We start from the raw sequence: 10311 nt of genomic DNA on the forward strand, positions 1-10311 counted from the left end.
TCTGAGGCAACAGAAGCATCTACGACTGTAGCAAATGAAGCTACTGAGACAACCGAGACTCCTACAACTGAATCAACTGAGACAACCGAGACTCCTACAACGAAAGCTACCGAGGCATCTGCGACTGAAGCTATTACAACTTCTGAGGCAACAGAAGCATCTACGACTGTAGCAACTGAAGCTACTGAGACAACCGAGACTCCTACAACTGAATCAACTGAGACAACCGAGACTCCTACAACTAAAGCTACCGAGGCATCTACGACTGAAGCTATCACTACTTCTGAGGCAACAGAAGCTTCTTCGACTATAGCAATTGAAGCTACTGATACAACCGAGACTCCTATAACTGAAGCTACTGAGACAACCGAGACTTCTACAACTAAAGCTACCGAGGCATCTAAGAATGAAGCTATTAACACTTCTGAGGCAACAGAAGCATCTACAACTGTAGAAACTGAATCTACTGAGACAAACGAGACTCCTACAACTAAAGCTACTGAGACAACTAAAGCACCTACAACTATGGCTACTGAACCTTCCGAAGCATCTACGACTGAAGCTACTACAAATTCAGAGGCAACTGAAGCACCAACGACTTTAGTAACTGAAGCTTCTGAGGCAACAGGAGCACCTACAACTAAAGCTAGTACAACTTCTGTGACGACAGAAGCAAGTACAACTGAATCTACTGACGCTTCTGAAGCAACCGGAGCACCTTCAAGTAACACTACTGAGACAACTGGTGAACCTACGAATGGCTCAGATTTAACCAGTGTTACTGCCTCGGCATCAACAGTAACGCCATTTGCAACTTCAACTACATCTAAGAAAATGTTATCACGATGTTCATGTTACAAAGAACGGCAATGGAGAAATTAACATTCTTATAGTATTTTTACACTTACCTTATAATCTGATAATTACTCAACCCATCGCATTTTTTTAAGTAAAATCCAAGATAGAGAGACAGAATCTTAAAATTTGATGTTATATAATATTTAAGTTACTACATACATATGTACATAGTTTTATTAAGTGCAAAATGTAGAGAATACTTAATTGAAAATATCAATATAATAAAATGTAAGCTAGTAAGTAAGTTAAGCTTTTTATTTGTAAAACAAAACAGTGTTACTTATTTATTTCTTTTACCCGTAATTCCAAAATTTTAACATTGAAAGTTGGCAAAAATATAAGATGGCGTAAAATAATATTTATACATGTGTTCTACCTATGCACTGTACACGGTTTTTTGTGTATAGGTATTAACAAATTGCTATAAAACTCCACGATTATGTTTTATCGGCGGCAGACGGTGTTCGTCATATCACTATGGTTATGTTTTTATTTTTTATCATTGCTCACATACTCCTTGGAACGAGCGCAGGTGAATAAATTTGTTTTATCATACATTTTATTATACCCAGTTTCGGAAAGCTTAATGAATTTAATAACCCAGAATCTCCTGTTTATAATGAATTAACATGATGATAACAAATTGATATGTCTTTTTCGAAAAAAAAATGATTTAATTTTATATTAATTTTGTAAATAATTATTTACGCATTTATCCTCATTGTAAATTTCCACTGCTAGCGCGCAAGCTCATAAACGTAGTGTTTTCTCCCTCATTCCCATAGCGAAAACAGAGATAACAATAGGACCTATTGTCATTTCTGACCTCTTGTACCTATTGTAACCTATTGTATGCACAGTGGAAACTATAGTGCATGAATGAAATAAAGGGCGTTATCGAAAATGGAATAATTTGTGTCTCCACTCTTTGTCCATATAACAAGAAAAATTGTTCTGATTACATTTTAAATTGAGATTTATTTTTTAATTTTTACTGTGACTCCTTATGGATCTACCAATCGATTACATTTACTATGAAGAATTAATTTCACAGAACGTAGTAATCTTTTTAGTATTACTACATTGGATTGGATTGAGACTGGAAGGTACCGTGGGTACAAGTGAATTTAACTATGTGACAACTTTTAAATAGTCTTATGTTTATATTCACCCATTAGTGCATAACGTTCGATAAATCGGACGCCAATAAAATTGTTATTTTAGGAGTTATATATATTTTACTAACCGTTTATTTGTTTAAACAGTAGTGTAATATATACATATTTGAAGTGGTAATACTGTTGGTATGACATTCCGGGAAGCGATTTATCGGACGGGCTATAAAATCTAAACTTTCATATTAATTAAATATTTTATACAATTTAATAGTCAAATACACTCGAAATGAAAATATATTACAGTGATCATAATGAAAAAAGGCGTTAATAAACTTTATGCACTAATGGGTTAAATTATAAGTTAACTTTAAGTTGTCTGAATAGTAAAATAAAAAAAATTAACTTCAGGTATCATATTTGTCGTATCATTATTTTATTTGTGCTGTAAAAAAATTCAATGTAACCTGTTTGTCGTATTAAACATATTCATGTGTACACGTGAATATGTTTACTTTAATTAGTCATGCTATTTATGTTAATAAACGTCGCGTCGCGTCGGGCGAAAGCAGATTTTATACACCTGTATAAATATGTAAATAAAATACGTGATCGTTTAAAAAAGAATCAAAATTAGCTGCAATATGTTATGAGCTGGGCTACACAATTCAATGAAATATTTCTATCTACAATTTCTATATCAAGGAACAAACATCTTATCGCTTATTTAATCCGAAAAGCCCAAAAATTACTGAACTTATTTTATTAATTCTTTAACTGCTAGAAATCATTTTTATCGTTGATTTAAATAGACTATTTATTCAGAATATCATAAATATTATGCAATTATCCGAAGCAAAGATGTTTCCAAAACATACATTGTACAATTATGTATAGTCTTCGAAACGAAACAAGCGCAAAACCTGAACAAACTTCATTGGAAGTAATTTATTTTTACGCAGATAAAAAAGAAACGCTACTAAATCCAAGAAAGTTATAATAGACGAAGTATCTCCTACACTCAATAGTTAAAAAGGGTCTTGACAGACATACAGACGCACAACAAAGTGATCCTATAAGGGTTCCATTGTTTTCCTTTTGAGGTACGGAACCCTAAAAACCGCAATCTTTGGATGTAAAGGTTAGACAGACAAAAAACAAGAGATTAACATGGCACCATATAATTAGGTTCTGTCGTGATGAAATAAAAAATAAAACTAATAATTATTTAATCGTGTTGTGACTATTTAATTCCATTTTAATAGTCCATTTTATAGCATCGACAATAATAATATAAACGAAACATGTGACCATTCAAATCTTTATTTAAAAATCAGCATAGAAATCAGAATAACTATTCTGATGTTTAATTAAACGATGAACAGAGGCATTGAGGAGGGGCCTCCATAAGTAGATTAATTCGAACTGATAATGATGGTGGTAATATTAAATTTCAGACAATGTGACTTGTGGCGACAATGAGGTGTTTAATGATTGTCCTTCTTTGAAATGCGAGTTTTGTCCCACGTCCGATGCAGAAGCTAGAGCATGTCTAACTGACTCACAAGATGTCTGTCCACCAGCTAAGTGCACTTGCAGGAATAACTACAGGAGACTGCACAACGGTACCTGCGTACCGACGAGAGAATGTCGTAAGTATAATGGTATACTTGATAAATTATCTACATCATTTGGAACAATAAATGAGGCCTAAAACTAACCAACTTCAGTCTGGTTCTCTAATTTGATCAGTTAAATCTTAATCTTTGTCTTGAGACGTCTAAATTGTCTCTGAACATGTAAAGAGACAGCTATGTCTATGATATTATTTGTTATGCTTTACACAGCTTCGTTCAAATGCCCTGGGGTAAATGAACAGTTTGACGCATGTCCTGTATGCCCCAGTGATAATTGTACAAGAGCCACAGCCAACGGTACCTGTCATTTTGTCGGCCGTATAGGAATATTACTGCAGTGTAGGCCATCTTGTAGATGCAAGAAGAACTATTGGAGAGACGGAGATCGTTGTGTTCCGTTTGAAAAATGTCCAAATATTAACAGTAAGTTACACAAAACAAACATATTATTTAATTGGATTAGGATATATGTAACATATTATTTATCATATGCGTTATATTAGTTCTTACATATATTATAAGGCTATCATCGGATTTTTCTGGTACAATTAATGTTAATAAACGACAATGATTTTTATCTTAAAAAGTAAATAGGATAAGACCCTGTCCTATACTCTCAAACAGTCGATATTGTTGTCATAATTGTTTTGATGTTCATACACTTCTTTGTCTTTTTAATCATGTTATATACTGTAAAACTAGTTACTTATTGTTACTTCCATATCAGAAGCTGCTAATTGCACTGGACCCAACGAAAGTTTGCAGTGTGTCAGGTCATGTCCACCGTTGGCGACATGCGACAATCGCAACAAAACTTACCACTGTCCCATCAATAAATTTGGACCTTGTTACTATAAATGTGCTTGCAACAAAGGATTTTATAGGAACGCTGATGGATTTTGCGTCACCAATAATCTATGTGGTAAGTACAATATTTGTTAATTTTAGTGATTTTTTTATTCCTGTCAATATTCATAATTTTAAAAGATAAAAAACCAAGCAGTGACTTACCATATCACTCTTTCTCAAATTATACTAACGATGTAACCTAAATATTTAGTTGTAGGAGTAACAAAGTCCTTGTCGAAATTTATCTGTCCTTTTAGATAAGAAATGCAATGACCCGAACGCGGAGTATAAACCCGACAAAAAGAAATGTCCATCAGATTTATGTAGCTCCATTGTATCAAAATTTGCGTGCAATCCAAACGAGCTAGGGCAGCCGGGGTGCGTCTGCAAGTCAGGCTTTTTGCGATTGAATGAAAACTCTACCTGCATTCCAGCGAACCAATGCCCTGAAATGGGTAATGCACCGGGTAATAATCTTAAGTTTAATTTCGAATAACACGACCATGTGTAAAAACCAAAATATTTTTACAGTATGTAGTTTTAGACATTATTAGTTAGAATCCTTTGGTTACAAAATCCAATGTCAATGATTAGTGAGGGGACATAAATGCCGATATTTTAGTAAGGCTAGTATTGCGCCAGTACACCGGCACAGTGTCGGATTTTCTTCCTAACAGTTGTAAGTAAATGTTACGAACTAAAGTTTGTTTGCGAGTATCTGAAATAGAAAAGTGTATGCAGCCGATAGACATCAATAAAAACTTAGTTTGCAGATGCCTTGTTTGAGAGAAGGAAGAATTCAGTCTGTTAATCCAGCAGCTAATACTGCTGTTGTGTCTACCACAGTAAAAATGAAAATTTACGTTTTTCAGATAAGAAATGTACCGGTCCTAACGAGGAATACAAAGCAGACAAAAAGTCATGTCCGCCTGAGATATGTCGGTCTATTGTAGCGAGGTACAAATGTGATTCAAAAGAAAAGGGCCAACCGAGCTGCGCTTGCAAACCAGGATTTTTGAGATTGAACCTAAATTCAAGTTGTATCCCAATGGAACAGTGTCCAGAATTACAGGGTTCACCTGATTATAGTAAGATTAGATATATGTGTTATTTAACATATTATTCTATAAACTTTTAAATATTCATATGACTACCGGTTTTCAGATAAACCTAAATGCACTTTGCCGAACGAGAGCCTAAAATGTGTGAAGTCTTGTCCGCCGCCGAAATCCTGCAAAAACCGTGGCGCATTATTTCGTTGTTACCAAAACGACACAGAAGTCTGCCAAAACAAATGTATTTGTGATGCCGGATTTTACAGAAATGGAGACGGATTCTGCGTAACGAGCGACCTCTGTGGTAAACAAATGTTGAACAAGATTTAATTTTTTCTTTTTGCCTGCCAGTAAAAGTTGATAATTTTTGTAATATAACATAGATGTATTTCTGTAAAGATGTTAAAGAATGTAAATGCCAATGCAAATGTGAATGTAAACATTGCTGTGACTATGTCGTTTTTCGTACTCATACATGACAAGCCATGTTTATGTAAATAAAAATACGTGTTATTTTTTTAGACAAGAAGTGTACCGGACCAAACGAAATATATAAGCCAGATAAAAAGAAGTGTCCTCCCCAGACTTGCCAATCTAAACTAGCTTTGTACAAATGTGATGCTGAAGAGAAAGGTCAGCCGGGTTGCGTCTGCAAGCCTGGCTATTTAAGATTAAATGTTAACTCGACTTGTATACCGTCGGAACAGTGCTCAGAGTCTCCAAACTGTGAGTGGATTTCTTTTTGCATAATATCGACTATTATTTTCCTTTTTACTAATATAATAAATGCTAATGTTTGGGTGAATGGATGTATAGATGGATGGATGTTTGTTTAAAGGTATCTCCAGAAATGGTGGGATCCCGCTGAAATTTGGCATAGATGTAGAACATAGTCTAGAAGAACACATAAATTGATACTAATTTAGTTTTTTTAGTCCCGCGCGGTGGGAGTCGAGGACGAGGGCTAGTTTTTATAATCACATTGGACCAATGCTCTTATAGGGTCAGAGCTATTGTTAAATAGAATCGTCGTAGATATGTTTTTTAATGACACATAATTTCTCTCCTTAACATGATCTTTATCTATTTTTACAGCAAGTCCACTAAATTGTTCTCTTCCCAATGAAAGTTCGCAGTGTATTAGATCTTGCCCTCCTTTGAATACATGTGACAACCGAAATAAAACCTACCACTGCCTTGTCAATGCATCCGCGCCTTGTAAACAACAGTGTGCTTGCAACAAAGGCTTCTATAGAAACTCCGATGGTTTTTGCGTCACCAATGAATTATGTGGTAAGTTTTAATCGCCATATCGAAAATGATTATGTGTTATTTATACAAATATGTATACGTCGATAACTTTAAGTATTAATTCTGTTAGGAAGAAAATTCGACACTGTGCCGGTGTATAGGCGCAACACTAACCTTATAAAAAAACAACGTCTGTCCCCTCACTAATCATACTGACATATGACTTGGTAACGAAAGCGCGTCATTCTCTCTAATTAAATCTAACTAATAATGTCTAAAAATTCTTAGAATATAAATAACTTTAGTCCAGTGGTTTACAATATGAAAAAGATATTAATTTAAGTGATAAAGCAAATGTTTAGGGATCGATAATAATTAATTATGTTTCATTGCTTATTTTAGATAAAAAGTGTTCTAGTCCTCATGAAGTCTTTACGACTAATAAAAAGGAATGCTCTCCTGATATATGCAGCTCCATTGTATCAAGATACGCATGCAATCCCAACATCACAGGTGTTCCTGGGTGCGTTTGTGAGTCAGGCTATTTAAGATTGTCACTAAATTCGACTTGCATTCCAATGAATCAATGTCCCGAACTTGCTAATGCACCTGATTATGGTAAGTAACACATTATTTTATTAGTTACTAGCGGTCGCACGCGACTCCGACCGCGCGGTATTAAAAATAGATGTTGGCCGATTCTCAGACCTATTCAATATGCTCACAAAATTTCATGAGAATCGGTCAAGCCGTTTCGGAGGAGAATGGGAATGAAAATTGTAACACGAGAATTTTATATATAAGATTTGTGCATATGAGCTAGCGGAAAACGAGCGTAGCTTTGGTATGTTCTTACATACACTGAGTTGGATACATTTTAACACATTTTTGTTGTTTTGTTTGATTTTATGAATTAAACAACTATGAAGTAAACTTTGTGACTAACAATTCTTTTGAGTTCTAATTAATTTCAGATTTTCATAGATTTAATAAAAATGTTTCTTATATTTACAGATAATGGATGTTCCGTACCAGATTCCGAGTCAAATGAGGACAGTTATCCTGTTGAATTAGAAATAGATTATTGGCAGTTTGTAGAAGTATCACCGAAGAATCAAGATATCAAAGATGAAGAATTTGATGAAGATAATACGAATAACTGAACAGACACACAGTTCAAGAACCTTAATCAATTTCTAATAAAGTTATTGCATTTAAGTTGATGTAATTATTTCATAACGAACCAATGAAATATAAACGTAAACGTATTATTTTTTAATAGGTTAAGATGTAGATAAGCTGTCTGCCGTAATGTAGAGTTATCACCAACGCTCATGTCCGTGGCTGCAAAAATAAAGTGGGTATTGTCTATGAAAATTTTCTAAAACCCTGAGGAGTAACGTACTTGCTAGATTTATAACTGTCTAATTTTTGCATTTAATATCAACAACAGAAATATTCAATAAATTCGGGTTTAATTTCTTTCACGTAAAACAAACACAGAAGATTCCAAATGTGTTAAGATAACAATTCCCGGCGGAAATTGTTAAAGTTGGATGGATATAGTTAATTACGGATGTCTAATCTACTAAAATAAAGCAATTGTGTTACTTAGTAAACGTATAAAGTTAATTGATGGGGAAAACATCACATTAGTTAGTTAGGTTCGCTATCAACATGCGTGTCTATATGAGTTTTGTTTTATGCTGCACATTTATGTTCCTTGTTAAATATGGTTCGGCAGGTAAGTAATTTTGTTATATTTTTTTGGTACGACTTATGCTCGGTTTAGTAACTATTTTATACAGTTTAATACTTAAATTGTAGAATTAAAAATAATTTTACTTGATAGAATGACCAAGGATAATATCAAAGTAAATACTAGTCTAGTTTTATAAATCCTGTGTCTCCTGGATTTCAATAGCTCGAAAATACCTTACTATTAGCTTAACACCAGGCTATTGGAGGATTAGACCAGGATTTTGTACCATTCTTTAAGTTTTTAGTGATTCTGTAGATCATCAGGAGATTATTATCAATGAGTTTTTAACTATTACGGATGAATGGATGCATGGGAAGGGAAAATATTTTCTTTCTGTGCATCCCCTCCTCCGATTAAAGTTAGGCAACGCATGTGAATTTGCGTATGTCCATGGGCAACGGTCGTTTCACTATTTCAGTGATTTCAGGTGGCTGCTTGTTCATTTGCCACCTTATAATATAAAAAAAAACATATTCTTCAAGGACATAACCTGTAATACTTAAATATTAACTATATGTTCTTTAATCTGTGACATAGTTTTATGAGGAAACAAATAATAAATTATATTGAATTTAATTACATACAAATGTTTGTTATTTTATTTGTTAAGGAAAAATTATATCGACTATTATTTATTTATTTATGTACTATATTGTTTACGTTCTTATTATTTCTACTGATCTATATTGTAAAATATAAAAGACGACCTTGTGTTCGCACTGGCATAACATTCACATATAAACATGTTGATATGAGAAAATTACAATATGATTTTTTATGTGAATGTTTTGAATATTTAAACTCATTGTATCTTTGTTTTATAACAAAAAATAGCTGTCGTTCGCGACTCTGTCGGCGCGAAATTAAAAAAACCTTAGTAGTCTAAATGTTCTTCCAGGCTGTTTTCTACATCTATGCCAAATTTTAGCAAGAATTATGCAGCTGTTCTGGAGATACCTTCAAGTAAACATCCATACATCTTAATAGTAAGATTGTGTTAAGAAATCTGTTATATTTGGTTTTTTTTTCAGACCCTATGAGATGCTCGAAACCAAACGAAATATTAGACTGCATGTCTCCTTGTGCTGAAAAAACTTGTCAAACTCGTAACACCGAATGTACGAAAGAAAGTTTTGGTATTTGCAGAGTTAAATGTGTTTGCAAAAATGGATTCTATAGAGATACTAATGATAATTGCATCTCCGTAAAAGATTGTGGTTAGTACAAAAATTTTTTTTTTTTACTTTTCTTTTTTGATACTGTTTTAATAAAAAAATTTTTTTTTAGATTACCAAGTACACAGGAGTTGAAAATATCTTAATAAAACTTCATGAAGTATCTTTAATTCATTTATAACAAAACTACTATTTTTTAGATTAAAAATGATATTACACAAACATAGATCCAAGAAATAACTATCGTGTATCATAATTACGGTATAACCTTGGGTTTTCATAGATAAAACACCTAAGGGAACATACCCACGCTACGTGACCTTTTTTTTAGTTTTTTCGACCCCTTCCTCGCCTCGGTGACCACTCGTAGTGCATGCTAAGACCCCCCCCCCTCCCCCCTTACTTTTTACGTAGTAATTCATAATTATGATTTTTAAAAATTTCACAGGCAAAAGTTGATAAAAAAATATAATTTGGCTCATACTCTTCTTTATAGCATAAGACTGCATACATACATAAATTACTTATGAAAAAATTACAACTAACGACTACGTGACTAAAATCTGAGCCCCGCTCCTGTGACTGACCGTAGTATTTTAAGGACTCCCC

The 10311-nt window shown here is 33.6% G+C and overlaps 3 protein-coding genes across 4 annotated transcripts in view; all 3 read left to right on the forward strand.

The window, feature by feature from the left end:
- Positions 1–960, forward strand: part of LOC106125056 (flocculation protein FLO11-like) — an 8880-nt gene extending 7920 nt beyond the window's left edge. The window contains exon 5 of the mRNA XM_013322141.1: positions 7–960. Within this exon, the coding sequence (XP_013177595.1) occupies positions 7–882 (876 nt within the window). The 3' untranslated portion in view covers positions 883–960. The remainder of the gene's footprint in view (positions 1–6) is intronic.
- A 333-nt stretch (positions 961–1293) lies between these two features.
- LOC106125575 (fibrillin-2-like) lies at positions 1294–7998 on the forward strand. 2 transcript variants are annotated; one of them, XM_013322838.1, is made up of 11 exons: positions 1294–1390; positions 3431–3625; positions 3821–4033; positions 4338–4532; positions 4717–4926; positions 5332–5547; positions 5624–5818; positions 6037–6240; positions 6610–6807; positions 7168–7383; positions 7780–7998. In XM_013322838.1, exons 1-11 carry the CDS (start codon positions 1336–1338, stop codon positions 7926–7928), a joined length of 2046 nt encoding a protein of 681 aa, XP_013178292.1. In that variant the 5' UTR covers positions 1294–1335; the 3' UTR covers positions 7929–7998. The 2 variants fall into 2 exon arrangements, with proteins under 2 accessions (XP_013178292.1, XP_013178293.1); XM_013322839.1 differs by lacking the exon at positions 4717–4926.
- Positions 7999–8397: 399 nt separating this feature from the next.
- LOC106125226 (chymotrypsin inhibitor) lies at positions 8398–9857 on the forward strand. Its single transcript, XM_013322334.1, has 3 exons — positions 8398–8509; positions 9559–9744; positions 9815–9857. The coding sequence occupies exons 1-3, from the start codon at positions 8443–8445 to the stop codon at positions 9835–9837; spliced, it is 276 nt and encodes a 91-aa protein (XP_013177788.1). The 5' UTR covers positions 8398–8442; the 3' UTR covers positions 9838–9857.
- Positions 9858–10311: the final 454 nt, after the last annotated feature.

Source organism: Papilio xuthus, unplaced genomic scaffold (assembly GCF_000836235.2).
Source record: "Papilio xuthus unplaced genomic scaffold, Pxut_1.1 DF825928.1, whole genome shotgun sequence".
NCBI classification, from domain to species: domain Eukaryota; kingdom Metazoa; phylum Arthropoda; class Insecta; order Lepidoptera; family Papilionidae; genus Papilio; species Papilio xuthus.

What these genes read in the sequence shown, in the direction of transcription:
- LOC106125226 (XM_013322334.1), top strand. Translation starts at nt 8,443, where the DNA reads ATGCGTGTCTATATGAGTTTTGTTTTATGCTGCACATTTATGTTCCTT. An exon ending in TGTTAAATATGGTTCGGCAG is followed by an intron (nt 8,510 to 9,558) that starts GTAAGTAATTTT and finishes TTTTTTTTTCAG; the next exon opens with ACCCTATGAGATGCTCGAAA. An exon ending in CATCTCCGTAAAAGATTGTG is followed by an intron (nt 9,745 to 9,814) that starts GTTAGTACAAAA and finishes ATTTTTTTTTAG; the next exon opens with ATTACCAAGTACACAGGAGT.
- LOC106125575 (XM_013322838.1), top strand. Translation starts at nt 1,336, where the DNA reads ATGGTTATGTTTTTATTTTTTATCATTGCTCACATACTCCTTGGAACG. An exon ending in AAAATGTCCAAATATTAACA is followed by an intron (nt 4,034 to 4,337) that starts GTAAGTTACACA and finishes CTTCCATATCAG; the next exon opens with AAGCTGCTAATTGCACTGGA. An exon ending in CGTAACGAGCGACCTCTGTG is followed by an intron (nt 5,819 to 6,036) that starts GTAAACAAATGT and finishes TTATTTTTTTAG; the next exon opens with ACAAGAAGTGTACCGGACCA.